Source organism: Cricetulus griseus, chromosome 3 (assembly GCF_003668045.3).
Source record: "Cricetulus griseus strain 17A/GY chromosome 3, alternate assembly CriGri-PICRH-1.0, whole genome shotgun sequence".
NCBI lineage: Eukaryota > Metazoa > Chordata > Mammalia > Rodentia > Cricetidae > Cricetulus > Cricetulus griseus.
In genome coordinates this window covers 216835599-216861293 of record NC_048596.1, presented here as the reverse complement: position 1 = coordinate 216861293, position 25695 = coordinate 216835599, and the positions used below count along the sequence as shown (strand labels likewise).

Below are 25695 nucleotides of genomic sequence, written 5' to 3'. Positions count from 1 at the left end.
TTTTCTCTCCATTTTTTATTTAAATTAGAAAAAAGATTATTTTACATGTCAATTCCAAATCCCTCTGCCTCACCTGCACCCTCAACTAACATCATACCTATCCCATATCCTTTCTGCTCCCCAGGGAAGGTGAGGCATTCCATAGGGGGTCTTCAGAGTCTATCATATCCTTTGGGATAGGGCCTAAGCCCACCACCTTGTGTCTAGGCTCAGGGAGTATCACTCTATCCCAAAGTCTATTCCTATGCTAGCAATAAGTACTGATCTACTACAAAGGGACCCATAGATATGTGAGGTCTCTTCACTGAAACCCATATTCATGGCGTCTAGATCAGTCCCATGTTGGTTTCTTAGCTACCATTCTGGGAACCTAGAGTTTCCCCTTGTTCAGGTCAGCTGTTTCTGTGGGTTTCATCAGCCTGGTCTTGACCCCTTTGCTCATCACTCCTCCTTCTCTGTAACTGGATTCCAGTTCAGTTCAGTGTTTAGCTGTGGATGTCTTCTTCCACTTCCAGCAGATGCTGGGTGAAGGCTACAGGATGGCATATAAGTCAGTCATCAATCTCATTATCAGGAGAGGGTATTTAAGATAACCACTCCTCTGTTGCTTAGATTGTTAGTTGGTATCAACCTTGTAGATCTGCAGACATTTTCCTAGTGCCTGATTTCTCTTTAAACCTAAAATAACTCCCTGTATTATGATATTTCTTATCTTGCTCTCCTCTATTTCTCCCCCAACTCAAACTTCCTGCTCCCTCATGTCCTCCTCACTCCTCCTCTTCTCCCCTTCTCATACTCCTAGCTCCTTCTCCCCTTCCCCCATGCTCCCAATTTGCTCAGTAGATCTTGTCCCTTTCCCCTTCTCTGGGGGATCATGTATGTCTCTCTTGGAGTCTTTCTTGATTCCCACTTCTCTGGTGGTGTGAATTTTAGGCTGGTAATCCTTTGCTCTATGACTACAATACATATATGAGTGAGTACATACCCTGTTTGTCTTTTTGTGATTGGGTTACCTCGATCAGAATGGTTTCTTCTAGTTCAGTCCATTTACCTGTGAATTTCAAGATTCCATTGGTTTTTTTACCCCCACTGAGTAGTCGTACTTTGTTGTGTAAATGTACCACATTTTCTCTATCCATTCTTCAGTTGAGGGGCATCTAGGGTGCTTCCAGGTTCTGACTATTACAAATAATGCTGCTATGAACATTGTTGAATACATGTCCTTGTTGTATGAATGTGCTTCTTTTGAGTATAGGCCTAAGAGTGGAATTGCTGGATCTTGTGGTAGATTGATTCCCATTTTCCTGAGGAATCGCCATACTGATTTCCAAAGTGGCTGTACAAGTTGGCACTCCCACCAGCAGTGGAGGAGTGTTCCCCTTTCTCTACAGCACAAACTATTATTGGTGTTTTTTATTTTGGCCATTCTGACAGGAGTAAGATGGTATCTTAGAGTTGTTTTGATTTGCATTTCCCTGATGGCAAGGACGTTGAACACTTTCTTATGTATCTTTCAGCCATTTTAGATTCCTCTATTGAGAATTATCTATTTAGTTCTGTACCCCATTTTTAATTGGATTATTTGGTATAGCTTCTTGAGTTTTTTTGTAAATTTGGGAGACCAGCCCTCTGTTGGATGTGGGGTTGATGAATATTTTTTTCCATTCTGTGAGCTGCCGTTTTGTCTTGCTGACTGTGTCCTTTGCCTTACAGAAGCTCCTCAGTTTCAGGAGGTCCCATTTATTAGTTGTTGATCTCAGTGTCTGTGCTACTGGTGTTATGCTCAGCAAACTGTCTCCTGTATCAATTCATTCAAGGATACTTCCCACTTTCTCTTTTAATAGGTTCAGTGTGTCTGGATTTATGTTGAGATCTGTGATCCATTTGACTTAAGTTTTGTGCATGGTGATAGACAAGGATCTATCTTCAGTCTTCTACATGCCAGCAACCAGTTACGCCAGCACCATTTGCTGAAGATACTTTCTTTATTCCATTGTATAACGTTAGCTTCTTTGTCAAAAATCAGTTGTTCATAGGTGTGTGGGTTTATATCAAGGTTTTCAACTCAATTCCATTGTCTATTTTTGTGCCAAATACCAAGCTGTTTTCAGGACTATAGCTCTATAATAGAGCTTGAAGTCAGGGATGGTAATGGCCCCAGAAGTTCCTTTATTCTACAGGGTTGTTTTGGCTATCCTGGGTCTTTTGTTTTTCCATATAAAGTTGAGAATTATTCTTTCAATATTTGTGAAAAATTGTACTGGGATTTTGATGGGGATTGCAATGAATCTGTAGACTGCTTTTGGCATTTTTACTATGTTGATCCTACCTAATCAAGAACATGAGAGATGCTTCCATTTTCTGGTATCTTCTTTAATTTCTTTCATTAAAGAATCAAAATTCTTATGATACACATCTTTCACATCTTTCACTTTTTGGGTTAGCATTATGCCAAGGTATTTTATGTTGTTTGTGGCAATTGTAAAAGGTGTTATTTCTCTGATTTTTTTCTAGGTACATTTATCAACTGTATATAGTAGGGCTACTGATTTTTTTTTAATTAATCTTGTATCCTGCCACTTTGCAGAAGGTGTTTATCAGCTGTAGGAGTTTCCTGGTAGAGTTTTTCAGGTCACTTATGTAGACTGTTAAATCATCTGAAAATAGTGAAAGTTTGACTTCTTCCTTTCCAATTTCTATCCTTTTGATTACCTTTTATTGTCTTATTGCTGTAGCTAGAAATTCAAGGAAAATATTGAAGAGGTATAGAGAGAGTGAACAGCCTTGTCTTGTTCCCGATTTTAAGGGAATCACATTGAGTTTCTCTCAATTTAGTTTGATATCGGCTTGTGATTTACTGTATATTGCCTTTATTATGTTTAGGTATTTTCCTGTTATCCCTGATCTCTTCAAGACCTTTATCATGAATAGGTATTGGATTTTGTCAAAAGTTTTTTCAGCATCTAGTGAGATGATGATGTGGTTTTTCTTTCTCAGTCTGTTTATATGGTGGATTACCTTGATGGATTTTCATATGTTGAACCATTCTTGCATCCCTGGGATGAAGTCTGCTTGCTATGGTGGATGATTTCTCTGATGTGTTCTTGGATTCTATTTGCCAGTATTTTATTGAGATTTTTGCATCAATGTTCATGAGGGATATTGGTCTGTAATTCTCTTTCTTAGTTGTGTCTTTGTGTATCAAGGTTATTGAAGCCTCATAAAAAGAGTTTGGCAATGACCTTTCTGCTTCTATTGTGTGGAATACTTTGAGGAGAGTTGGTTTTAGCTCTACCTTGAATTTCTAGTAGAATTCTGCACTAAAGTCATCTGTCCCTGGGCTTTTTTTGGTTGGGAGACTTATGATGACTACTTCTATTTCGTTAGGTGTTATAAGTCAATTTAAATTGCATATCTGACCTTGATTTAATTTTGGTAAGTGATATCTATCCAGAAAATTGTCCATTTCTTTTAGATTTTCAAATTTTATGGAATACAGATTTTCAAAGTATGACCTAATGATTCTCTGGATTTCCTCAGTGTCTGGTACCCCTTTTCATTTCTGATTTTATTAATTTGCATGTTCACTCTCTGTCATTTGGTAAGTTTCGGTAAAGGTTTGTCTATCTTGTTGATTTACTTGAAGAATCAACTCTTTGTTATATTAATTCTTTGTATTGTTTTCCTAGTTTCTATGTTATTGATTTCAGCCCTCAATTTGATTACTTCCTGGCCTCTACTCCTCTGGGGTGTGTTAGTTTCTTTGTATTCTAAAGATTTCAGTTGTTCTGTTAATTGTCTGGTGTGACTGTTCTCCAGTTTCTTCATGTTGGCACTTAATGCTATGAACTAAGTGTCTCTTAACACTGCTTTCAAAGTGTCCCATAAGTTTGGGTATGTTGTGTCCTCATTCTCATTGAATTCCAGGAAATCTTTCATTTCTTTTTAATTTCCTCCTCAACCCAGGAGTGGTGCAATTGGGCATTCTTCAGTTTCCATGAGTTTTTGGTTTTCTGTGTTGTTAAATTCTAACTCTAAAGCTTGGTGGTCTGATAAGATACAGGGGGTTATTTTAATGTTTTTTGTATCTGCTGAGGTTTGCTGTGTTACCAAGTATATGGTTGATTTTAGAGAAGGTTCCAAGTGGTGCTAAAAAGAAGGTATATTATTTTGTGTTTGGATGGAATATTCTATAGATGTCTGTTTAACCCAATTGAGCCATACCTTATATTAGTTCCTTTGTTTCTTTGTTAAGTTTCTGTCTGGTGTTTCTGTCTGGTGGTGAGAGTGGGTTGTTAAAGTCTCCCACTATAAGAGTGTGAGTTTTTATGTGTGATTTGAGTTTTAGTAGTGTTTCTTTTACAAACATTGATGCCTTTGTTTTTGGAGCATAGATATTCAGAGTTGAGACTTCATATTGATGGTTTTCTCCTGTGATGAACAGGAAGTAACCTTCTTCATCTCTTTTGATTGATTTTAGTTTAAAGTCCAATTTGTTGGAAATTAGGATTGCTACCCCCACTTGTTTCTTGGGTCCATTTGATTGGAAAATCTTTTTACAACCTTTAATTCTTAGGTACAGTCTGTCTTTGAAGTTGAGGTGTGTTTCTTGTATGCAGCAGAAGAATGGATTCTGTCTTCTTATCCATTCTGCTAGGCTGTGTCATTTTATAGACAAGTTAAGACCATTAACATTGAGGGGTATTAATGATCATTGATTGTTCATTCTTGTTTATTTTGGATTTGGTGGTGATGGAGGAATTGTGTGTGGATTTCCACCCCATTTCTCTTTTGGCTGTTGGTAAAGTGGGATTATCTATTGCCTATGTTTTTCTGGTTGTAGTTTATTTCCTTGGGTTGTAGTTTTCCTTCCAATACTTTCTGTAGGGCTTGATTGGTGGATATATATTGCTTAAATCTGTTTTTTTTTTCATGTAATATCTTGTTTTCTACATCTACATTGATTGAAAGCTTTGCTGGGTATAGTAGTCTGGGCTGGCATCCGTGGTCTCCTAGGTGTAGGTAGAATATCTATCTATCTAGGACCTTCTGGCTTTCAGAGTTTCCATGGAAAAGTCAAGTGTAATTCTGGTATGTTTGCATTTATAGGTTACTTGAACTTTTTCTTTTGATGCTGTTAATATTCTTTCTTTATTCTGTATGTTTGGGGTTTTGATTATTATGTGGTGAGGAGACCTTTTTTGTGGTCTACTCTATTTGATTATATGTAGGCTTCTTGTTCTTTCATTGGCATGTCTTTCTTTAGGTTGGGAAAGTTTTCTTCTATGAGTTTGTTGAATATGTTTTCTACACCTTTGAGTTGGGTTTCTTCACCTTCTTCTACACCTATTATTCTTAGGTTTGGTCTTTTCACAGTGTCCCATATTTCCTGGATATTTTATGTTAGGGATTTGTTGGATTTAAGATTTTCTGTGGTCGATGAGGCTGTTTCTCCTAGTGTATCTTCAACTCCTGAGATTCTCTCTTCCATGTCTTGAATTCTGTTGGCTATGTTTGTATCTGTAGTTCCTGATCATTTACTCAGCTTTTCTATTTCCGGAATTCCCTAAGTTTGTGTTTTCTTTATTGTCTCTATTTCAGTTTTCAGGTCTTGAAGTGTCTGAATTCTTTCCTTCAGCTGTTTGGTTGTATTTTGTTGGCTTTTCTTAAGAGATTTGTTTATTTCTTGTATTTTTGGGGGGTTTTTTCCCCTTTCATTTCTTTAAGGGATTTTCTCATATCCTCTTTAGGACCTGTATCATTTTCCTGAAGATGTTTTAAGGTTATCTTCTTCTGTTTCATTTGTGTAGTGATGTTCAGGTCTTGTTGGTGTAGGGTCCCTAGTCTCTGGTGGTGTCATATTTGTTTTTCTGTTGTTGAATGTGTTTTTATATTGTCTTCTTCCCATTGATTCTTCAGGTGGATGTAGAAGGAATCTGTTCCTCTCCTGCTAGGTACGGTGCCAAGGTTCCTTTCTGGTAGGTGTAAACAGGTCCAATACTCTGATATCTCTCCTCTTCCCATGGATGGTATCATGACTGGTACTAGGGCCTTGGCAGTCTCTGGGTGGACTGGATCCCGCCGAATTGGGGTCCACTGCTGTGAGTAGTCTCCCAACCTCAGGCATCCCATAGGAGGACAGAGGAAGGAAGGCAGCTGGAAACAGGCCCAAGCCCACCAAGTTCCATGGGTGGAGGTGCGACTGGTACCAGTGCCTTGGTAGTCTGTGGGTGGACTGGATCCTGCCAAATGGGATCCTGGGCCATGAGCAGTCCACGGGTCTCAGGTATTCCAGAGCAAGGCAGAGGAAAGCAGCTAGACCTTCAGTGTCAGCTTGATGAGTGTGACTCTTGTGTTCTTATTGTATTGAAAATCACTATTTTACTATATTTTTAGAAAAATTCAGCAACACATCAAGACTCATTCCTAAAATCTCCAAAGGAGCCAAAGTTTGTATGCTGATGCATCATTAAAACAAATACCACCACCAAAAAGCAATAAGACTATAATGTTTGTATAACATTGGGAAGCTTCTTTTTGCACTTTTATCATAAACTTTTTTATATTTTATCAAAAAAGCTTTTTTAAAAAAATAGCATTATTCGGTGGGCGTTGGTGGTGCATGCCTTTAATCCCAGCACTCAGAGGGCAGAGGCAGGTGCTTTTCTGTGAGTTTGAGGCCAGCCTGTTCTACAAGAGTGAGTTCCATGACAATCTCCAAAACAATACAGAGAAACCCTGTCTCAGAAAAAAATAACATTATTATTAAGCATTTCAATTTAAGCAAACACCAGTAACCAATGGTCTTGATTAATAGAGACACACCATAGAATTACTTATACTTATTACTTTTACTCCCTTTGTATCAGGGGAAACAATTTTTCCACCCATCCTTGGTTTACTAGCTGATATCCTGGAATTAGGCTGGTTTCCATTCCTTTCCCTGAGAGTACATCCTGCCTTAACATTATATGTATTCCATTGCCCTCTTCTATTACTATTTCTTGAGGACATCTGGGATGTAACAGCTTCTACAGAAAATATAGCGAGTGATCAGAAAATCTCTGGAAGCTAGACTATAATGGAGATATATGGGAGCTGAAAGGGAATGAAGAAAAGTAAAATTAAAAGTAAATGTATGATTGACAGCATCGCATGTACAAGTTTTGAAACTGATTTCTGAATCCAAACAAACTGAAAACTGACCATGAACATGGTAACCTCTCATGCATGCTGTAGAGTACCAAAATCAGGGAGGGTCCTGAGCAGAGGAAGAAATGGAGTCAGGGATGCTTGGCTGATCGTAGACAGAAGAGCCAGTCCAAGGTGGCACTAAGGGAAAGCACCATGGAAATCCTTTTCTAACATTCTCCTTTGGGGGTTTCTCTGTCCAAATGAAAAGGGATACTTTTCATTTACCTGACTTTCTACTGTGAGTGCACTTAGGATTTGTTCAAAAGCTCCAAAATTAGACATAAAATTAGACTAAGAAGCTAATATAAATTGATATAAACTGGGTATTTAACTCCAGAAAATTGAAAATAAGCTAGTATTAATATGCATGCACCATTGGCTCAGTAGTGGGCATAACTTCATGTAGTGTGTTTGTGTGTGTGTGTGTGAGTGTGTGTATGTGTGTATAGTTCGGTATGAATTTGGACATAAGGACGTGGAAAAGACAGTTATTTGGGAGGCAGTATGAAGGTGCTGTCTGTGAAATCTAGAGAAATTATCTGTAACAGTAAAATAAATAAAAAGTACACATACAATTTACTTAAAAATAGAGGTTCAGAATCCAACTGTGGTGGTCCATGCCTATTTTCTAAGTGTTTGAGAAGTGAAAGCAGGAGGATTAGGAGTATAAGGCCATCCTTGGCTGTCTAGCAAGTTTCAAGCCTACACCACAAGAAACAGCTGAAGAAATTGTTACCATTTATCTTTAGAGCTTCACTTCTAGTGCAATTTACAAATGTCTAACCATAGTCATGTAATTCTCTAATAAAAAGTGAGAAGCACAAAATGCTACCCATAGAGTAGTAACCTTATACACACATTCACAGGGCAATGTTACGCACACATGTATGTGGTAAACTTGCACACACATTCAGGTTTCTGGTTTCATTCTTGTCTAAGAGTCAGAAACTATCCCTGTGCTTTTATCACGATGGGCATGCCTCCCACCCATCAGGGCCACTTTTGCCAATGGCTTTCCTTCAAATTCCCCTAAGATACTCTTTATCAAAGAACTGCCAAGTAATTCTATCAGGAATTCTATACACGAGCCAGCACTTGTCATGTTCCACAGCATCTTTCTGAAAAGACCCTGTCTACTAGGGGAAGGGCTCTAGGACCCATTCAGCTTTCCCCAAGAATTGCTTTGTGCTGGTTTTGTCTATCAGGAACCAGCTTCCCCATTCAATTACAAGGGTACTCTTGAAGCCAGCTCCTTAAAAAGACATGGTTACCCCCACTTCCCCACTTCCCCACGCAACCAACTTTCTTGGCTGGTCCTCAGCAGATCCATCTCTTTTTAATAGTAATACTTCTGAAAATGTGCCTGGAGAGGATACTCAGTGGTTAAGAATATTTGCTTATCTTGCAGAAGACCTGGGTTTGGTTCCTATAACCCAAATGAGAACTGGTAACTCCAGTAATATGGATTGTATATTCTCTTCTGACCTCTATGGGCACTGAACACACATGCATGCAGGCCATACATACAGGAAAATACCAGTATTCATAAAAAAAATTTTAAATTAATAAATCTTAAGAAAAATATTTGAAAGAGCCATCTATTCTGGGTTCATAATCTCCAGTCTAGTGTTCAGTTGTACCCTGATTATGTCAGCACATACTCACTTGTATATTTATTCATAGTATACTCTCACCTATATCTATATTTGTTTCAATAAAATGTAAATTTCATGAGCGCAGGGAAGTTGTTAATTGTGTTTCTATTCCAACACTCAGGAAACAGCCTTAGATCATCCAAAATATTTTTGAACACATAACTATAAATTTTTGAAAGCACCACAATAATTTTTAAAAGGCATTTTAGTGCATGATTTGTGGTATATACCGTCTGATAAATATCTGAATTATTTAATGTAAGCTTTAAAAATCTTGCATTAATATAAATATGCAAATCATATGTGTGAAACTAATGCAAATATATTTCACTATTTACATCAGTATGTTTGTGTGTTATAAATACACCAATATAACATGCTATAAAAAGTCAAGTATTTAGCAACACAAACAAAAGCAATATTTGCCAAATACCAGTTGTTATTGCCTACAAATTTGAATCTGCTTCTTGACAAACACTGCAAAACCCTCAGGAAATACAAGTATGTACATTTTTAGTTGAACAAGAAGTGCTTGTTTTTCTGTATATGAGATGTGGTAAAATCATTATCAAGGCTGATCATGACAGAAAGTGCAGAAACCTTAGACGACAAAATGACAAAGTCTGTTTGTAACATGAGTGTTTGTTTTACTTTGCTTTGCTTTTTAAAGAAAAGTTTCTTTCCCACCTTCTACACCTAGAGTATTTACAACAGAGCAAAATGACATATTGTCCTTAAAAATTAAAAGATCTTCAGAAAATAGCACTTAAGAGGGTTATTTTTCTTCCATCAGTGCCTTAGCAATTATAATCTTATCCCAAAGATCCCAACTATGTATACATGGTCATCAACAGTGTTTCTTCTTCAGTTACTGCATAGTAAAGACCATTATTCTTTGCTTTGTCTTAGCATGTGAAGTCTAAGAGGTCTGCAGGTAATCTGTCCATGAAAGACATGTAAAGAATCTAAGTACCACTCTGTGAGGTACACGCAATCTATATCTGACCATATTATGTATAACCCTCAATAGAAGTGTGATGTACATGTGTATTGCAAACTCTATAGACTTCCAAGCCTTTTATGTTAATAGTTTAGTATTTGTATATATACTATAATATTGGCTATATTTTAAACCATTTCTATATCACTAAAATTACTTGTACAGTGTAAATACCATGTAAATTTTTATCATACTATAAATGTTTAGGGAATAATGACAAAATGTCTATGTAAGTTCAGATGGATTTTTCCCAAATATTTTCTGTCTGAATATTGCTAAATCCACAAGTGCAGTAAACATGAATGTTGAAAGCCAACATATTTAATACGGAATTTTTACACATTTCCCAGAGAGATCAGTCTACGATCTTTGGATGTGTTATTTGGATTTGTGTAACAAAGATACTTAGCCTTCTGAAACAATGTAGTTAACTTTCAACTTTTCTTTTATTTAGAGGCATATTTGTTTATATCCATGTGTGTTTATATCCATATATATGGGAATTACTAAAAATTTGAGACAGTTATTAAAAATTTGAGGGAATTTCAAAGCAAATGATCTATACCAGAAGAGATCTGAAAAGATTATACAAAAACAAGAAAATCGTTTGGGTTAATTTTATATTTAGACAAACTTAAGTTGACACTTGTTCAAGGAGACTTAGAAGAAAGCCACCAGAACTGTTTTCTGGGGAGGGAAGGTGAACATACTGTTGGACATGGACTGTTGGTTCTTAGAACAGTGGGTCACTTCCTACCTACAAGGCCCTTTGCTCCTTATACAAAGTCGCCTGCCTTTTCCTGTGCATTAGAACTACTTATCAAGAGATAAGACGATGTTTACTAAATCTCACAGCAGGCTGTGCCCTTTACATTCAGGTTGGAGTCAGTTTGCTTCAGACTTCCCATTCATAAATAGTCATACGGTCCCTCTTCCCTTGTGTATGACACTGTGTGATGTTCTAACAGCAAGCAAACACTGGTTTCTTCCTGAAACAGCACACACTGGATGAGGATGCTATTTGACCATCCCTTCTTAAGACTTTGAAGGATCAAGATACCTGATTTGAAACATGTTTAAGGCTCTTTCATTACCACAGTTGTCATGAAACCATTCCATGTATATTCTGCTTAAATTGCATTCACATTTATATTGTCTCTGAAAAATCATCCACCCCAGTCAGATCTTCAGAATTGTGCTCATACAATTTAGTATAAATTGAATATATGAGTATATATATAATGTATAAATATTTGTATTTTACTTATGCATGTATGTACAATAAAATCGCATTTTCATATATAGTTACAACAAATGTAAGAAAGAAAACTAATGTGGTTAATGAGATTACTAGAAACTAAGGGAAGGAAATATAGCAAGGCTAAAAAACAGAAAGTGTTCAATAATTTCTCAAAAAAAGTAGAATGTCGAGCTTGGAATTCTTCCTCAGTTTGGTATACAGTCATGGGAAGAGTTGGGGTTTTATTCATGTTTTACAAGAAAAAACCTTCCTTCTTTACTAAAAGGTCAGAGCAAGTCTGAGACTCCTACAGTTCTTAGTCCAGGCTTTGCAATACAGCTAGTGAAATTCCTTCCAGAACTAAGCAGCTCGTGGCTCATTCTTTCTCCATTTTAACACCCCCATATTGTGTTCATGTGTTCATGTATATTTCAGTGTGTAGAACAGAAAGTATTGCTGGAACCAAGAGTTCAAGATATGTGTTTTAAAGGAAAATTCTTTTTGGGTTTCATGGGGAGTAGGAATTTTTCAAAAAAAAAAGGCACCCACAAATTATTTCATATTATAATTACATCCAAGAGCAAACATGTGTATCTTCACCTTATTCAGTCTTAAAAGAGTTTAGTTATTACTGACACTAGTCCATTTTTAATTATCCAGTTTGTGAATTGTTTAGTTTTATTGCTGTTTCTTCTTTCCTTCATTTTTCTTTTTGTTTTGTTTTGTTTCCCATAAAACTCCAGGAACTTACTACTTCATAACAGCAAAAAGAAAGCCAGGGAAACACAAAGTGTAAAACATCAACTTCATATTATTTTTAAGTTAAAAATATTTTATACTATTGCATCAACAATGACAGCTCACTACACACCTATTTGAACATAGGAAACAGAAGAACAATTTTATCTTCCCTGTACTCAGAAGTGATTAAGATTCTTTATTTATTATAAGGATTTGAAATAATTTATGAACATGCTTCCTGCCTACATGTGAAATGCTATGCTATGCAGCCTGACTCAATTCAAGTTCAAGTTGCAATAAAAGTCACACAGGAGCACACATTTTGCGTCTTTGAATTGTCATCCCCAAAGAACAGAATCTAACAATATCTAAAAAATGTTTTATGATGAACTAGATTTAATACGGAATGAGGACAAAACTTCAAGTAGATTAAAGAACCTAAACTCACTGCATAAAAAGACAATTCTGGCTGTTTTTATTTCTTCTCTAAATTAGGAACAGTTAGCTTTAACCTCAAAGGTTGTTCTCTGAAAGGGGTTTCTCAGATGGTGCCCTCAGAACAGAAGAGTTAATACCACCTGAATAACTATTAGGTACCACTGTTCGACCACTGGCTCTGAAACTCTGAGAGCTGGACTTGTCACTTAGTGCTTGGGCCAGTGTCTCATTTGACTCTTAGATGCTAATGCTGTAGATGGGGCTTCTAAACACTATTCTGATGCACAAAAGAGAAGTGTTTGATAACTCTAATAGCAAATATTAGCTGCTATCATAGTGATGGTAATGAATATTTTCAGCAAACATTTACATGCAGAATGCTGCTAGTTAGTTCCTATAAGAGTGAATACATATAGGCCTTTCCTTCAATAAATTTAGTTTGAAAGAAGTTAACAGGAAACCGACCACTGCAGTCCTATGTGATTAAAGTGCTATCATGGCACCATGGTTCCAAACTTGAAATGTCTAAGTCAAGCTAAGACATAACAAAGTCTCTGGAAGTCAGTAACAATTGGTCTCTGGCCTGAAAGGAGAAAATGCTAGCTACCCAGGTGGATAAAGAAAGGAGTCCATCTTCTAGCCATTGACAAAAGAGGTCATGGAAAGTACTAGAGTATAAAAGAGCATCTCTCAATGGATGGACTTTGAACAAATGTATAGGAGCTATGAGCCCAAGTAAAACTGAGAGCAAAGCTGTGCAGCCCATTTCAGGAAAGGCTTTTGCACAGAGCCATCTTATCTTGCAGGACTCTACAAGCACTGGAAACAGTAAAAGTTTAGAGTCAGAGAAATTATACAATGTGACATCAGTCTGGAGACCAGAAAGCCAGTTTGGACCTCTTCCCATACCAAGGTGACAGGGGACTTTAGCCAGGCCCAAGGGCAGGAATGCAATGAGGCTGAAGGACATAAGTGATTTAGGAGGTGAAAGTGATTAGACATGAGGTCAACCTCAGGTGTTGCACAGGAGCCTTGCTCTGGGAGATGGGGTCTCTCACTAGCCCCAGGAATTCACTTGTCTCTGCCTCCAAAGTGCTGGGATTATAAGCAGGCACCACCATATCTGGCTTTTTACAGGGGAGCTGGCAATTGAACTCCAGTCTTCATGCTTCTGCAACAAGCACTTTACCAACTGGACTGTCTTCCCGGCTCCAATATTTTAAAACATAGAACTCTTATTTAATTTATTTTTCCTGATGGGATGTGACATTTGAAAGTAAGTTGAAGATAATTTTTGATTCATAATAATTAGAATTCATACAAATAAGTGTGTTCTCAATTTTACTGGACCTATGGCAAGTATTGGATGACACTTCATTGTCATATACACTATCTTCTAAATTTGAATATTCAGATAATATCTTATGAGGTAACCCTGTCTCTGAACTCCCTTTGCTTTCTTCAAATCTATTAGAACAAATATAGATAAGCTAAACTTGATTTTACTTCTTAAGACAACAACCCAATTCATTTAAATAGCTAGAGCAGACCCTCTGCTAAGTCCCATAGCATCAGTCTATGAACTCAAGCTTAGGAAGTGTGTAGCTGCTCCTTATTTATCCTGGCACTGTGACAAATAGCCGGGGTGTGTACAAAAAAAATGACAAGAAGGACAAGATGAGTTTGTGTTTCAGGTGTGGGAAAGTAATGAATGGGTGTTGCCAAGCACACCCAGAAATGAGTTATTCCAGTGACACCTCAGCTAGAATCTGCTAATAGCAGAAGACTTACTACAATTTAAGAAGATTAGGGAGTTGGCTGTGGCTGAAAGAATCTAATTATATTTTATTTCTCCCTTTCTACTCTTTGTATAAGAAAACAGACCCTTTTGCATGAATGAAGCAGGATGTTTATCTTTTTCTTTCAGGTGTGCTCCGCCTAATACTTATAAATTTTGGAAAACATGCTGGAGCTAATTACTCATGGGGAAAATTAGTCCAAGCAAATTAATCACTGGAATTCACTATGGAGTTGCAGCATTCTGAGTCTCTGAGATTATTCAGTGGCTCCTCCTGCTTTCTCATGTTCTATTACAGTAAATTCATCTACAATGCTAAGGTGCCTTGCTAAGCAATTAGCTCTATTTTCTGACACCCATTTTCTTGATACAGTCCCAGCCCATTATCCAGGAAACCTTTACTTTAAGGAAAAGCCCTAAAAATTTCTCCATTTTCTCTGTGGGAGAAATTTCAATGTAATGGGTAGAAATATATTCCATACCTGCCTCTTTTCCTTGCCTGTGTACCTGCATCAAGAATCTTAAAAATTGTTACTATATTAAACTGTCTGGGGACAGTTTGGGTAACCCTTGAAATCAAAAGATGTGTCAATGGTTTTGGTTCTTCTTCCATCTTCACTGAACATCCCTGAAGGGAATGGAGTCAACACTTGTTGGATTTAGTTAAAAGACTAGACTGTTAGGACAAGGAACAGAAGTTCAGTGAAGAAGAGTCATGACTAGAATGAATATGGAAAAGCAAAATACCTTTTGTGTAACAGCTTGGTGAAGAAAGCAGCAGTGTACTTTCACATGTATTTTCTGTGTGTAATTCTCCTACAAAGTCTGTTAAGTTCTCATTGTGGATTTTTATGAATGAGCCTGTTGAGTCTGGATTTCATAAAGCCATGGAGCCAGGAAACAGCAGATGTTCACCAGGTATACAGTGTTCTCTCTGTCCTCATCTTCCCAGCCCTACAGGTGCTATATATTTCTGTATTTCCAGATGTTCCAGGTAAGGTTTAATGAGACAAATGGATATGTTCAGACCACCCAAACCAGAAATTTCTCCGAATCGTGATTTTCTAACAAATACAAAGTATAGTACCAAGCACTACTGCATTAACTACACTCCGTATTTTAACTTGAGATAGGCTATGGGAAGAAAACATGTGTGGCCACCACAAAACAGTCTGAGAAGCCACAGTGGATAGTTTTTCAACATGCTTTTCTTAGGGATTTAAACTCGTTTTCTCCATGATTTCATCTTGTGAAGGATGAAATGAGAGATATGTCCTAGTTTGTAATATGCTAAGTGTGGACTATAAATGTGGAGTGGTCCTGGATCCTCCTAGCCAAAGTGGCAGGTGTTCATTTCCTTTAATAGTTCTAACTTGTTAGTATAAAAACACTTATGAAAGCACACAGGCCTGCCTTTTACAATGCTAAATCACAGATCTAATTAGCGATATATTGAAAATGCACACAGCTCTTGCCCATTCCCAGAGGACAAAGCTTGGATCACAGTGCTTATGATCCCAGTTCGAGAGACCTAAGTGCCCTCTTCTGGCCTCTGTGGGTTCAGAAAACATGTGTCAGATATTCACACAGACCCACATAAATAAAATTAAAAATTAAATCTGAAATTATAGTGGTCAAGATGAAAAATACATTTATTGACTCAAATACAAAAGACTAACTGTGGAGAATTGAACCTTGAACTGAAAGGAGACTGCAGAGTTAATCACCATTTCCCTGTCTCTCAGAGATTTCACAGACTGCCTCCTGTTAGTCAACCCCACCCTCAGAATGGCCTTTCCAGATAAACAATACCAAGGGGACTCTCTGAGCTTGCAAAAGGGCTTCAAGCATGCTTCCTGTTTCATATCAGAATTGAGAAAGAAAGTCTGCAAGGATAAATAGTCATCAAAGTGTAACTCTCTGTGACCAAGTACTTGCATAGACTTCTGTTCATATCTATCTATAGACCCACCGCTGCTGGCTGGGAATCTGTACGCTGATGCCCGTAGCATTGTAAGGAGAACATGGCATTGCCAGTGATCAAATGGGTCCCACTCCACCCAAACCAAAGGAAAGCTACAGAGTTTAATGTCAGGGGGTTTGGGGGAATCAGTTACCTATGATGCTCACTATAATTGTGTCATAGGAACATTAAGAGTTGTAAGAAGAAGATTAAAATGTAGGACATGGACACACACACACACAATAAATAGATTATATATATGCACATATATATATATATGCACATCAGAATGCACATATATATGCAAAGTAACTGTTAAAACAGATGTATAAAACTAAATAAATTATATATATGTATGTGTGTATATATATATTCATATGTCCACCTTTATTCACAGTAAATGGATGTAAAATGACTGCATTTAAAAATAACATAATTAAAAATTCAAAGATTTAAACCCATTTCCTTTTTTCTTGGCATGAAAAAAATAGGGAGCTATGCATGCACAAAGGAAGGGAGGGAAGAACAGAAGCAGGGAGAGACGTCAAGATTCAAGCATCCTCAATTAGAATTGTATAAATTATATTAGCATAGCTCATGGCCTTCAGTGCACAACAGGTAAAACCGTGTTTGCTTTCCCTCTTGCCTAGACATAGAGTAGCTGAATAATTTCCTCTGAGGAACATTTTGGTCTTTAATTGTCAAGGTGTATGATGAATCTTTGTCCTATTCCCTGTTGGAACAAGTCTCTAGCCTCAGGCCATTATGCAACAGTCCCAAGCCTGCCAAGCCACTAGACAGTACACCCAGATTCTATCTGTAACTAGACTGTCCCTGTCTGGGTGGTTCTTCTTTGGTGCTCAGCCATGAACCAAAACAAGCTAGTTCCACTCCCACAATGGGTCCACTTTTCCTGCCTCATTTCTCCCACAAGGGCCTCAACCCTTCACCTCTGACAAGCATATAATCACCCCTACAACACTAAATTCACAGTCTTTATCCTGGAGTATTAGACATTGTTTCATTTTTCATCTGTTATTCTAGTCTTACTGACTCCGTAATGAGAAAGACTCCCATAAAAATGATGATGAAAGTGATGCTGATATTTTCTTTTAAAAACATCCTCATGGTTTTTAAACAGGGATTTATGGTAAGCTTGGAGGAAATGAGTCCACTCTCCTGTGTTTAGAACAGAGGGTATTTTCTTCTTTCACTTTCTGACTGCAGTTCTCCAGGAGAGGCAACAGGGAAACTTACTTCAGTGCTGTTGTCGGAAGGATGGGCAGATACCATCCTGTCATGGTATTAATGTTGTCTTCAGAATCTGGTTCAAAAGCAGAGGACCACCCTGTCATGGAAAAGTTACAGAAGTCTAGGGATCAAATTTCCATAATTACTTCAGACACTGTTTTGTCCATAGAGAAGGTTTCCTTTGGGAAACACATTAAGTGTCCTGAATTCTTTCTGCAACCCAGTAAATGTTTCTCCTTTTGTCCCCTCCCCATTCTCTTCTCCAGGTTGTATGTAAATCTAACTAAATATGCAAATAGATGGACAGCAGTCACAGAAAGATGATGAACATTCAGACAGCTGATGAGACTCATCCATGTTATCTCTCCATGTGCTTTGGTTTTTCCCCATATTTTTTTAAAGTTGCATTCTCAGATATTTCCACAGAACTGAACTCAGTTTAAATATGTAGTATTTGCTTAAAGTAGAGATTTTGTACTGACACCAGGAGTATGGAACTTTCAGAGTCTGAAGTAATCCAGTTAATAATGATCTCAGAACTGACAGAACACAAAAGTATCTATAAGTCACATCAGCACACACGTGTGAAAGATTGCCTAGTAGCATTCATACTGTTGAATGAGGACTGAGAAGGGAACATAAAAGACTCACAATCTTAAGTATTTTGAGAATAGAAACTAAATACTCCAAATTCAATATATCTATTTTCATTTGAATTTTAGAAACTTCAGAATTATCAAATTGTGTTTGAGTTTTACTTTTACTGAATATTAACAAAGGAGAACAATCTAATGATGTTCTACAACCTGTAAATAGGGTTTTTAAATTTAATTATTTCAGTTTTTGAGAAGGAATTGCTTTCACACATCTAACTTTTCAAATTTAAAAGGGAGAGTTACAGAAAATATGTTTACAGAGTGTTCTAGTTAGGGTTACTATTGCTGTAATAAAGCTATGGCCAAAGCAACTTGTGGAGGAAGATTTATTTGACATATTCTTCCTCATCACTATTCATCATTAAAGGAAGTCAGGACAGGAATCCAAACAGTACAGGAACCTAGAGACAGAGGCCATGGAGGGGTGCTGCTTACTGACTTGCTCCACATGGCTTGCTCAGCCTGCTTTTATATAGAACACAGGATCTCCAGCTCAGGTGTGGCCCTACTCATAATAGGGTAGGCTCTCTCAACAATGTCCTACACCCTGATCTTATAGAGGCATTTTCTCAATTGAGGCTCCCTCTTCTCCAATGACTCTAGTTTGTGTCAAGTTGACATAAAATTAGGCAGCACAGTGAGCAATGCTCCTGACACACAGCTTTAAACACATATTCAAAAGTTAATTTTAAAATTTTGTAGCACATACAATAAACTTGCAGGAAATCCAGCCCAAACCACCTTAGTTTCTATTTCATCGTTTCTGCTAAATAAGAACATGGATATTAGCTTCCACTCTCATTTGGGAACTCATTATACCAGGAAAAAGTTACTCAGAAATAAAAATGTTTGCCTGGACATGGTGGCACCAACCTTTAGTACCAACACTTGAGAGACAGAGACAGGTGTATCTCTGTGAGATCAAGGCTAGTGGGGTCTAAATAATGAGTTACAGGTCTACCAGTGCTACATAGAGAGAGACCATGTCACAAACAAACAAATTGCCCTTTAGAAGGTCAATCTGGTTCCAGATTCTGGTGTTCTGAGGATAATCTATTCCAGTGTGACATTTTACCATTTATATTGCTGAATAAAGTAGGTGATGAAAGTTTGGTGGGATCTGAATATTTTTTTTTTGCTAAGGTACAAATAATGATATTGATCTAAATTAATTGCAAATCCAACTTATTAAAGAAACATCTGTTTGTTATAAGAAATAACATTTGTATTCTGGTTTATATGTATGCTGATCTATTCTTTGAATTACTATATTATCTGAAAGAACTCAATCTAGTCACTACCAAAAATATGAAGGATGGAGGAGCAAGGAATAATGTGTTTGCCAATGCCTTTGCCCCACCTTAAACAAAAAATAGAGCTTGGTGGTGTATTGAAAATCCTGGCACTGAGGAGGCAGAGACAGGTGGATCCTGGATCTCTCTAGCTGTCCAGCTGAGCCTATTTGTCAAGTTCCAGGCCAGTGAGAAACTATCTCAAAAATAGGTGAATGGAAGCAAAGGAATATTGATATTTGTCTACTGGTCCCCATCCTCATGCACAGACATGAACACATAAAGACAGACACAGTATGAGAGCTGTTGAATTTGAGCCAAATAAGATAAAATGAGAATGGATACAAGTGGGAGAAAAAAAGAGTAAATATTTGCAAACAAAAAGTGAAATATGCAAAAGCCAAGATCCACTTTTTAAAATCCACAAGATAATCCACAAAATCTTCTTATACAAACATAGTAAAGTGTAATGTTTTAATTTGGCTTAATATTTTGGTTTCTTAGCCACTTTTCTCATTTGTCTCATATCTCCAGATTTCTTGACCATCATTAATGCCACTACAGTTCTGCTTAAGTAGGCTTCTCCTTTTTGTCTTTGTTTTGTTTTCAACTCTCACATGATTCTTCTTTTTCAGGTGCAGACAAGGATGGGCAGGAAATCGATGCCACATCAGGTCTAACCCTTCTAGTGCAGGATTCGTGTACACACAGAATTGTAGGTAACATTACACTTGAAAAAAGGCTTGGGATCGTTAATAGTTTTTTGAATCATGTTTATCTTTTTCATGGGTTTGAAATTCCAGACATATGGACTCTACTGGGTATTGGATTCGGGTTCCTGGTGACCCATATTGCAGTGGCCATTTTGTGTTGCCTTGCAAACAGAAGAGGACCTGTGAGGTAAGTCAGCCTTTTGGTTCTGATAGCAACAACCCAGCAAGAAAATTCCTGAAACATTTCATCTCTTTTGCTTTCCTTTCACCCTTTGTCATGTGGAAGGAGTTTTTATGTTATCATGCTTTTGGGCTTCCTTTCCTAGCAGAAGCGGCAACTACTCTCTAATCAAGAGTTTTCTTCTTATCTATATTGGATCATTTCTGATGGCACAAAAGAAAGAAAACAGGATGTCCTTCAGACTGAAAAGATCAGGTTATATTATATCCTGGATGGTGACCAGAGAAAGCCTCAGAACTGTAGGAAAAACCCTTTTCTAGCTTGCACAGAGGCTGGCCTCTTGGCACTCATATTCCTGGTCAATAACCTCATTCCCCAAGTAGCACACAGGCCAGAGGCTAAGATCTGCTGGACTGGAAAGCAGACCTCATGCCTGACTTACAACTTCTTACAATGCCCAGAGCTATCAAGAATATTTTGAGTTTCCAGCCTATTACACCTCTTCCCTTCACTGGTGTAAGCTTCACAGGTCACGCAAACAGCAAGCAGAGCTGACTTCATCAGATAAGGGCTCACTTTTAAGAGATGTAGCTTGTTTTAGATGCCCAAGTTAGTTAAGGTCATTTAGACATATGACACCAATATGTCACAGAACAATGGATGGCAAGCCATTTTCCTTGAATTATTCCTATGTCCTACTTTGAGAAATTCTCTCAGGTCTCCAACTCTAAACATTTGGTTTAGCAAATATCCATCTTCAATGTGTCATGAATTAAGGGGGATGTGCAATAAAACTATGGTGTGCATTATCAAAAATATATTTTAAATCTATTCTCATCAATGGGTTTATATTCATGAAGCATTTTTTTTTCAATTTGTTCAATATGTTCTTAGATATTACCAGGCAATATTTGTAAACGGATAGGAAAGAGAAGCAGAAGCAGACTCACAAATCTACGTGAAGCCTTGGTTGTGGGTAGGTGTGTGTAGGAATACATATATATGTGTATGAATTGAAAGTCTCCAGTGTGTGTGTGAATGTGTGTGGGGTGTGTGTGTGTGTGTGTGTGTGTGTGTGTGTGTGTGTGTGTGTGTGTGTGTGTAATGTGTGATGGAGTAGGGTGTTGGCCTAGCAAACTAGAAACCTTTAGAGTAGGCTGGCAAACTGGAATTTCAAGTCTGAGTTGAAGGTGCCACTTGCTGGGAGCCAGGAAAATTCCATTAGTAAATTTCCAGTGGTTCCAGTAAACAGGAGCTCAGGCTTTGCATTGAATAGCAGATGCTACCTGATTTGTATTGAATAGCATGGCCCCAGTGGGGAATGTCCCCTAGTTTACATCTCTACAGAACTAAACATTTGAATAGGCCTGCACCCGGGCAGAGGGCTAGGTGTGTAAGTAACAAATGAGGACAGAGAGAATTAGGAGCGACCAGAGAGGAGCCACTGGAGGAGAGAGAAACGGCCTTGTGGCCAGGGAAGCATGGTTAGGAAACAGCCAAGAAGATGCTGAATAAACAAGAGACTCTAGTTTTGCAGCATGGAACTGAGAGCTCTCTAAAGATGACAAGATGCCTGTGTTTGATCTTTATCGCCGTTGGGTTGCTAGGAGTTTCCAAGTCCACACTCCCCCACTCAGGCCGAACCTCATGGCTACCATGGCTTGGGGCTGAGACATGCCAGGCCATGACAAAAGCCACCTACCCCCAAGAAGATTTGTTTAAAATATTTGATATAAACTACAAAGAAAGAAGAGAATGAAATACATCTTACCAATGTTTCTCCCCTCTATCTCCCTCCTTTTCTACCTTCATTTTCCTTTCCTTCTTCCCTCCCTCCCACTAGCCCTTCTTTAACCGTGTTTCCTTTCTCCTGCCCTCACCTCCTCCTTTATTTTGAAGGGACCAGCCCCCCCATTTCGGCAGCCATGACAGTAACACGTGCTCACTATGACCTTGCCTTGGTCACTAAGAGGTTAGGTGCCTCCCTCGTGGCAAGGAATCAATCAGAAGTTAGCTGGTGGTGCTATGCTTTACGGCTCTGGGTGTGCTTTACAGACAAGTGCACAGCAATGACGCACAGAGCATAGCAACCACCCTGGGATGGCCTATGGGCCATAACAGCCAATTGGCCAATCAACACAGGGCAAGCCCTCCAAGCCTGGAGGCACACCAATCCTGAGCCTGTGCATACCCTTAGACACTCCCCTTACGCTGCCCTACAAAATCACTCGGCAGCCGGTTCGAGAGGTCTTTGCTAGCCATCCGCCATGATGGGTGGGTGAAAGACCCAAGCTAACATGGGGTTAGCTCGTTAAAAAACAATAAAGCCTCATTCAGTTTGCATCAAGCTCTCAAATCTGCCTGGTGATTAGGGTGACCGCAGTCGTGGCCTGGGACCCCAGATACCTGAGTTTTTCCGGGGGTCTAACAATTTCATCCCTTACTCTCTGTCTCTCCATCTCGCCTTTCCTGGCTAGAGAACGGACTGTCTTTTACTTAGGCCAAATGATCATATAATCTCTGTAATTTTAACTAGTTTGACATTTTGGATATTTCATGAAATTATTTGTGTGGGTACTGTATTATATGCTCACATGGGTGTGGGCACTGCTATGTATCTATTCACATGGGTGTGTAGGTGTGCCTTGCATATGTGGGCACATGTGTGGAGAGGCCAGAGGTCCATGTTAGGTGACTTCTTCTCTAACTCTGCACTTACTTTTTAAGTTTTATTGTTTAAAAATTTTCATATATGAGTATAATGTGTTCTTTTAATCAAATCCACCTTTCAGCTCCTCTCATACAGCAGTACTTATCCCTCAGAACTTCATATATTCTCTTTAAAATCTACTGAATTAATTCAGTGCTGTCAGTGAAAATGTTGTGTAGCATCATCTATGGGACATGGACAGTTTATCAAGGACAACACCGAAGGAAAACAGACTCTCTCCTCCAGTGGTCATCAATGACCTGTAGTTTTTCAGTGAGGGGAAGGACTTTGCCTTGGCAATCCCTTCCTCACCTTTGCTGGGTTTTAGACTGGCTTGACCTTGCACAGGTCCAGTCCTTTCCATCACAGCTGCTATGCGTTCATGTGTCAAGGATGTGTCATGTTTGGAGAAAACTTTCACAGAAGTCACCTACTACCTCAAGTTCTTCCAATCTTTCAGTCCCTCTTCCAGGATGAATCTTCAATCTTTTGGGGAGGAATACGATAATGTGCCCAACTGGCTACTCCACAGTATCTTATTCTCTATATTTTGCTAGTTGTGTGTCTCTATATTAATCACCATCTAATATAAAAAGTAACTTCTCTGATGAGGACAGAGAGCTGCTATGTGTTAAAAGATGGGTATTTAGGGAAGTTTGGGAGCAATTTATTACTATGTTCCTTTACCAGAGCAATAGTAATAGATTCTGCTCTAGGGCACATGACCTACACAACCAAGGGTTTGAGATCTAGTTAACAGTGTTCTGTCTTAATTACCATATATGATGTTGGTGATGCTTATCTCTGATGTCATAGGCTATCAGGAAATAAAAACACATTTCCAGGTAAGGGTTGACTCCCTTCAAGTTGCTGATCAACAGGGTCTCAATGAACTCCAATATATACAAGCTATTGCAATTGTCTTATCTACCCACTAGAATTTCTTGTTAAGTTTTATTGTTGAAGACACCATATACTTACTTATGTTGTAGTGTTAGACCCCCCCGAAAACTCAAGTATCCGGGGTCCCAGGCCACGTTCTCGGTCACCCCAATCACCAGGCGAATTCGAGAGCTTGCTGCAAACTGCACGAGGCTTTATTGTAATTTAACAAGCTAACCCCATGTTAGCTAGGGTCTTTCACCCACCCGCCATGGCGGATGGCCAGAAAAGACGTCTCCTAGGGGCTCCCGAAAGATCTTATAGGGCAGCGTAAGGGGAGTGTCTAGGGGTATGCACAGGCTCACGATTGGTGTGCCTTCAGCCTTGGAGGGCTTGCCCTGTGTTGATTGGTCAACTGGTTGTTGTGGCCCATAGGCCCTCCCAGGGTGGTTGCTATGCTCTCTACGTCATTGCTGTGCGCTTGTCCGTAAAGCACACCCAGGGTCGTAAAGCATAGCACCACCAGCTAACTTCTGATTGGTTCCTTGTCACGAGGCAGGCATCTGACTTTTTAGTTTCTAGGACAAGGTCATAGAAGCACGTGTTCGGCCATTATGGCTGCCAAAAGGGAAGCTGGTCCCTTCAGTAGGAAATAAAAAAAAATCAAGCTGGAACTGACTTGGAAGCATCATCTTTCCTGGTTAATTGTCACAGTGCCAGAAGATACTTTGCACAACACTACTAGGGAAGAAAGAAAATTATTCAATAGTCTTACCTAGCAATGAACCATTCAAGTTGCAATAACAACCAACCAATGTCCCGTCCAGTGGGGTGCTGATAATTCGAGGGTCTCCAGGGGGCTAAGCCAGAAAATAAATGGGCGAGAAAGAAAGAGCCAGACCAAGCAATGGGTTGTCAAGGTCTGTTTATTGAACTTAAGCAAAGAGTTCTTAAAGAGAAAGAAAGAGGAAGTAAAGAAAGAGGAAGTAAGGGAGGGGGGAATGGGTGTTTAATGCCCTCAGGCCTGGGCAGGTGTCTGGGATAATTCTTGTGGTTTATCTCAGAACACTAACCTTCGGGGAGGGGGTGGGATGTTTGACTAAATTGGTGGTTAGCCAAGCATGGAGGTCGCCAGGCCTCTTGTAAAGGAGACTTTTATATCTAACCAGGGCTGGCTCCTGACAAACTAATCAAGATTTGCTCATTGGTTCAATAGTTGCATGAACTAATTTCTTTCTGATTGGATTTAAGAGCTGCTCCACAACACATTATCTTTTGAAATATGGTATTTCCATAACCTGGATCTCATCAATTCAAATAAATTCAAATAAGGTGGCTATCCAATGAACATTAGGAAACCATCTGTCTTCCATCCATTTTATATGTGGCTATTGGAGATCTGAACTCAGTTTTTTCACGTTTGCATGGTGGGCACTTTTCCAAGTGAGACATGACCCCAGGTTCTCATGGAATTATTTTTAAGGAACCTCTATAATACCAACTATTTTATTTATTAAACTTACAAAATTTTAAATGTAGATACTAACTTAAGATATAAAGAGTATGTTGAAGAGTGGAGAAATAGATCTCTCAGAAGCATGTTCACCGAATGAGCTGGAACACCTAAACTCATTTCCTAGAATTCACATTAAGGACCCCAGTGTGGCAGATGGTCTGTACAACCCTAGAGCTGAAGAGTCAGATCCAGATAATCCCTCAGCTCACTGACTAGTCATCCTAGTGCATGTGGTGGGTTTCAGACCAGAGTGAGAGATAAGCTATTCAATCCTATTTGGTTTTGATATCATGCCAATATGTTCTTCCATCTTGTCAATATTAGTTACTCAAAACATTTTTCTTACCAATGCTGTTACATAACTTATTACATGATTTTGCAACAGCCATTTTCATATTAGTGCATGTCTTTATGCCATAGCACATAACATTACTTGCATAATTAGTACCCAATACATGATAATAG

General features: G+C 38.5%; 1 protein-coding gene across 1 annotated transcript in view; it reads left to right on the top strand.

Annotated features, from left to right (window-relative positions):
* Positions 1–25695, top strand: part of Malrd1 (MAM and LDL receptor class A domain containing 1) — a 608177-nt gene that overhangs the window by 557584 nt on the left and 24898 nt on the right. Inside the window, exons 36-37 of the mRNA XM_035442808.1 lie at positions 19864–19943; positions 20032–20128. Of these exons, the coding sequence (XP_035298699.1) occupies positions 19864–19943; positions 20032–20128 (177 nt within the window). The remainder of the gene's footprint in view (positions 1–19863; positions 19944–20031; positions 20129–25695) is intronic.